The sequence below is a fragment of the Malus sylvestris genome, chromosome 5 (assembly GCF_916048215.2).
Source record: "Malus sylvestris chromosome 5, drMalSylv7.2, whole genome shotgun sequence".
Lineage (NCBI taxonomy): Eukaryota > Viridiplantae > Streptophyta > Magnoliopsida > Rosales > Rosaceae > Malus > Malus sylvestris.
The window spans coordinates 28,623,276-28,629,275 of NC_062264.1; the positions used below are offsets into that span (position 1 = coordinate 28,623,276).

Below are 6,000 nucleotides of genomic sequence, written 5' to 3' on the forward strand. Positions count from 1 at the left end.
AGAAATTTCGGAAGAAAGATTGTATGATTTTCTGGCTGGTCTTGATCCTCATTTAGATCATGTTCGCAGTCAAGTTTTGACTCAAAACAACTCTGCCTTCTGTTCGTGCTGCTTATGCTCTTGTGAATGCTGAAGCAAGTAGGCAAACCATTATGTTGGTTGGCCCACAAGTGGAAGGATCCGCCATGGTAGCTGCTCCGTCTCGATTTCCCCGTGGAGTCTCCAATTCTCGATTAGGTGGATCCAAAACTACTGATACAAGGAAGTGTACTTATTGTGACAAGGATAAGCATACTAGAGACACTTGCTTCAAGCTGCATGGATATCCTGATTGGTGGGTTCAAAAGAAGGAAAATCAAAAGAAAGGCATTGGTGGATCACAAGCACACCTGACACCAACGCCTTCCATACCTCGGGTGGATCAATCTGCTCACTTAGTTTCTCCAACTACTGCTTCTACTTCTTTAGTTGATGCAAGTAACTTTGGTTTTGCCTTGAACACTACAATTGTTCCTCCCAATAAACCTTGGATCATTGATTCAGGGGCTTCTGACCACATGACCAATAACTCTACATGGTTTGTTTCTCACACTACTCCACCTTTAAATACCGTTAAAGTTGCTAATGGTATTTCTACTCCAGTGCTTGGAGCAGGCTCCATCTCATTAACACCAGGCTTATCTCTCTCATCTGTTTTACATGTTCCTAAACTTTCTCACAATTTGCTTTCCATTGGTAAACTTACAAATCAACTAAACTGTCTTGCCATCTTTTCTCCTACCCATTGTTGGTTTCAGGATATTCGAACGAAAGCATTGATTGGTCATGGTAGAGAGAGGGGAGGTCTATACTACTTGGACTTACCACCAGATTGTGAGAAGACAAGTTACAGTTGTCAAGTGGAGGCCAAACAATTTGAAGCTTCTGAAAAAATTTGGTTATGGCACAAAAGATTGGGACACCCTTCCTTTCAGTACCTGCAATATCTATTCCCTTCTTTATTTTCTAAAGTCAAGGTTTCTGATTTCCATTGTGAAACTTGCATTCTTTCTAAAAATCATCGTGTCTCATTTCCTTTAAGTTCCCATAAAAGTAATGTTCCTTTCTCTCTTATTCATTCTGATGTTTGGGGACCATTTCATATTCCTACTTATACTGGTGCTAAATACTTTGTTTCTTTCATTGATGACTGCACTCGAGTTTCTTGGGTATACTTACTAAAAAATAAGAGTGAGGTTATGTCTATTTTTCCAATCTTTCATCAAATGATTCAAACCCAATTTCATGCTAAAATTCAAGTCGTTCGATCTGATAATGGGAAAGAATATTTGAATTATGGACTTGGAACATTTTTTCAACAACACGGTATCATTCATCAAACATCTTGTCCACATACTCCTCAACAGAACGGTATAGCAGAACGTAAAAATCGTCATCTCTTGGATGTGGCTTGCTCTTTATGTTCTGCTATGCACGTTCCTAAACGTTTTTGGGGCGATGCCATTCACACAACTGTTTTTCTTATCAATCGCATGCCATCACGTGTTCTCCAATTTCAAACACCTATCCAAACCCTTTCCCAATATCATTCTCTTCCTTCACTCCTTCATATTCCTCCAAAAGTGTTTGGTTGTGTCTGCTACGTTCACGTCCCCATGCAAAATCGGGATAAGTTGGATCCTAGAGCCATCAAATGTGTGTTTATTGGCTATTCTGCTACTCAGAAAGGGTATCGATGTTACTATCCTCCAACTGGGAAATTTTTTGTCTCTATGGATGTTACCTTTCGGGAACACGAGGCATTTTTTTCAAAAGAAGATTTGGCCACTTCTCTTCAGGGGGAGATATGGAGTAAGGAGGAAGAGAAGTTGCCGCTTGACATTGGTGATGAACACTTGTCTGATGTCGGTGATGGTGCAAATTTGCCTAATGATGAGGCACAAGGTGAAAAAATATTGAAGATGTATGAGAGGACAAGAAAAAAGGGATGATGAGATAGACCACCCTCCCCACATTGACCAACTCTCTGACCAATCAGCTGCTACTCGTACGAATTATCCTGAGGTAACCACTCATTCTCCCTCTCTTCAGCCTACTATATTTGATGAGTCCAATCATGAGATTTCATTAAGTGATGATCCAAATGATTCAAATGAACCACATCGTGAGTCTCAGGGTTCTCGTTATCCTATTCGAGAAAATCGAGGGATACCCCCTGTTCGTTATGGTCAGTCTTCTACAAAGGGCATTCAATATCCTATATCTAATTTTGTTTCATCTCATCGCTTGTCAGACTCTTATATATCTTTTGCAAACCAATTGTCATCAGTCTCAGTTCCTAATAAGTTACAGGATGCTCTTAAAGATCCAAAATGGAAAAAGGCTATGATTGAAGAGATGGAAGCGCTTCGAAAAAACTCCACTTGGGAACTGGTTGCACTTCCTGAAGGCAAGAAACCTGTTGGGTGTAGATGGGTGTTCACAGTGAAGCATAAAGCTGATGGTTCAGTGGAGAGGTACAAGGCTAGACTGGTAGCCAAAGGTTATACTCAAACCTATGGCATTGATTATCAGGAGACATTTGCTCCGGTAGCAAAGATCAACACTATCAGGGTTCTTATGTCATTGGCAGCAAATCTAGGGTGGCCTCTACGACAGTTTGATATAAAAAATGCATTTTTACATGGAGACTTGGATGAAGAGGTATACATGGATCTTCCTCCAGGATTCACTACCACTTGCGATATTGGCAAAGTATGCAGGTTAAGAAAGTCCTTGTATGGATTGAAACAATCACCAAGGGCATGGTTTGGCAGGTTCGCTCAATCAATGAGAAGTTATGGGTTCAAGCAAACTCAAGCTGACCATACCTTATTTCTTAAGCATGATAGAGGTAAACTTACAGCCTTAATTGTTTATGTGGATGATATGGTGGTTACAGGTAATGATGTCGAGGAAATTCAAAAACTTCAAAAGTATCTAGCCAAGGAATTTGAAATGAAGGACTTGGGTACTCTGAAATATTTCTTGGGTATTGAAGTTGCAAGATCAAAGCATGGCATTTTTCTTTCTCAAAAGAAATATGTTATAGACTTATTAACTGAGACTGGGATGTTAGCTTGTAAACCTGCAGACACACCAATTGAGCAAAACCATAGATTGGGAGACTATCATGATCAAGTTCCGGCTAACAAGGAAAGATACCAAAGATTAGTTGGGAGGTTGATTTATTTGTCTCATACACGACCTGACATAGCCTATGCTGTAAGTGTAGTGAGTCAATTTATGCACAGGCCAAGTGAAGCCCACATGGATGCTGTACAACGCATTCTCAGGTATTTGAAGTCTGCCCCTGGAAAAGGCTTGATGTTTTCCAATCACGGACATCAAGAAGTTGAAGGGTACACTGATGCAGATTGGGCTAGGTCAGTAACTGATCGCAGATCGACTTCTGGATACTTTACATTTGTTGGAGGAAATCTAGTTACTTGGCGCAGTAAGAAGCAACATGTAGTGGCTAGATCCAGTGCCGAAGCTGAATTTAGAGGTATGGCACATGGTGTGCAAGAATTGTTATGGCTCAGGACTTTGTTGAGAGAATTAGGTTTTAATTCTGCAAAGCCATCAAAACTTTATTGTGATAACAAAGCTGCCATTAGCATTGCTCATAATCCAGTTCAACATGATCGTACTAAACATGTTGAAGTGGATAGGCACTTTATCAAGGAAAGGTTGGTTGATGGTACCATTAACTTGCCTTATGTGAAGAGTGATGACCAGCTAGCAGATATTTTAACAAAGGCAGTGTCAAGTAGGATTTTCCATCTTTCACTCAGCAAGTTGGGCATTCGAGATATTTACGCACCAACTTGAGGGGTAGTGTCAACTAAAAACAGCCATGAGTATTGGATGGCTAGTGAAGTTAGGCTAGTCAACTTTCTTTATGTAAATTAGGCAAGTTAGGTAAGTTAGGCAAGTTAGGCAAGTTAGGCAAAGTTAGGTCCTATGTCTTCTTTCTTTCCCTATATATATGTTCATCTTGTAATGAGAAATAATCATCTAATATATCAAGAAATTAACTCTATTTTGGCATAACTTAATTTGTTTGTGTAAGATTCCCAATAAATTAACATTGGTTAGCAACTATTATTCCAACTATATGTTGATTATGGTCGATACAAAGAAGCTACGAATCTTTTGCTTCAGTACCTAGGATTGTTTGCATCAATGGTAAATTGCAGAAATTGCAGCTTGTTATTTTCTATTTTAAGCTTCTGCCTTCCTGGTTGGCTAATGGTTGCCCGTGATATTAACTTGGCATTTTAAAAGTTCATGCCATTTTGTGCTTTCTGTGGCGGAGTTTGATTTAGTTTCTAGGTTTCAGGTTCATTGTGTGGACTTACGATGGGGGGTGTATGGTGGAGTTTGGTTTGAAGGTGGAGGTGGGGGCGATGAGGGAGGGGGGAATGGGGTTGGAGTGATGGGAGGCATGGAATTAGGGGAAGGGGCGGGGCTTCATAGAGGGGTGGAAATGTAGTAGAATGGTTATTGATGAGGTAGTGGGGGGAAGTTTTTCTCCAAAAACAACAGTAGCAGTGATATTTTTAATTGATTTTATGTATTGTTGTCCCTTTTAGACTATTTTGATCAAAAGGTACGGATGTAAGCAAGTCCCTGTTAGACTATTTTGATCGAGTCTGAATAGCATTCCTCTTTAATGTAATAGTGCTTCCTTAATCAAAATGTAAGTGCCTCCTGTGCGTAATACTGGAGTTTTTGGAACAATAGAATTAATGGTACATGTATAGGGAGGTTGAATAAAAGGTCTATCAAAATAGTCGGGTTGTTGATGTACCTTAGATGAAAAAGGGGACAAACTAAGTGAAGCAAAAAAAGTGTGTTAATTCCGTGTCACTAGTATCGTAGGTACGCCTTCTTAGTTCATGTCGGTTTTTGCCCTGCTGGTTGTTTTAACAGAACATTTTCTCTTCTACAGAGGCCGGCTGACATAATCAAGCGTAAAAGACCACTTGGAGTCTGGTCTCCATAAACAGGAATACAGCGTCTGTGGTGCCAACTTGAGGAATTGATCGGTACGGGCCACATGGTAGGTGAATGTAACAAGCTGAAGAATTTATTACGTGGAGCTTTGTTGAGCCATCTCGAACTGGTAAAGCCATATTTGCAGTCTACAGCTAGTACGGGGACAAACTTTTAACATTGCTGATGTGTACGAATTGGCCAATACCATTGCCGGTGTGTTGTTTTCAGGTGAAAGTAGACTTGGAAGATGCGGTTTCTGCATTAAGTTTAGAGATTTTTCGGTTGCCCAACAAGATGGACGGCGCACACTTTGAATTCAACCTTGAAGTTGAGCATCAGCTGCGGTATGGATATGCATGGTTTGTTTTTCGGTACGAGACTATGATATCAAGTTACAGTGGTTATTGAAAGCGAGCGATGCCTATTTTGTTGTTGAGAATCTTCCGCCCCCCCCCCCTCTCTTAATGTACGTATGCAAAGATATGATGCAACTTTGAAACCGGATGTTGATTTCATTGGGGGAATTTTATTGCCAAGTGAAGTAATTAGAGCACAAGAAGTAACCAGAATGCATAGAGGCGATGCAGGTTCTATAATAAGAGGCCAAGCAGAAAGCAAACGGCCATACTGATCATTAGGAATATGAGTCCACACTCACAGCCTCATGCAAGCGCAGTCATGACCAATTATGTCAACGAAGACCATAAACCTAAACTAAAAAGGCTATAAATTAAAAATATTTTCAACTTTAACGAAACGAACACGAACGCCAGATGCCGGTGTGTTGTTTTCATCCGTATGACTGGATGCCAGATGCAATAAAATGAACATGATCAATTGTTTAAAAGTCTATTTACAGTGCTTCTTGGCTAGGAAAAACACCAGTAGCAATGTAAAGACACAACTTGACGCAATTGTTCACTCGATTGGTTGTGTGCAAAAGAACAAGTAAATAAA

General features: G+C 40.1%; 1 protein-coding gene across 1 annotated transcript; it reads left to right on the plus strand.

Annotated features, from left to right (window-relative positions):
• The first annotated feature begins 127 nt into the window (after positions 1 to 127).
• LOC126623114 (uncharacterized) lies at positions 128 to 892 on the plus strand. Its single transcript, XM_050291917.1, has 2 exons — positions 128 to 577; positions 798 to 892. Exons 1-2 carry the CDS (start codon positions 153 to 155, stop codon positions 817 to 819), a joined length of 447 nt encoding a protein of 148 aa, XP_050147874.1. The 5' UTR covers positions 128 to 152; the 3' UTR covers positions 820 to 892.
• The last annotated feature ends 5,108 nt before the right edge of the window (positions 893 to 6,000 follow it).

Bases quoted from the DNA above. Each gene is read 5' to 3' on its own strand.
- LOC126623114 (XM_050291917.1), top strand. From the start codon at position 153: ATGTTGGTTGGCCCACAAGTGGAAGGATCCGCCATGGTAGCTGCTCCG. The intron at 578-797 runs GTTTGTTTCTCA...TGTTGGTTTCAG, and splicing joins ATGACCAATAACTCTACATG to GATATTCGAACGAAAGCATT.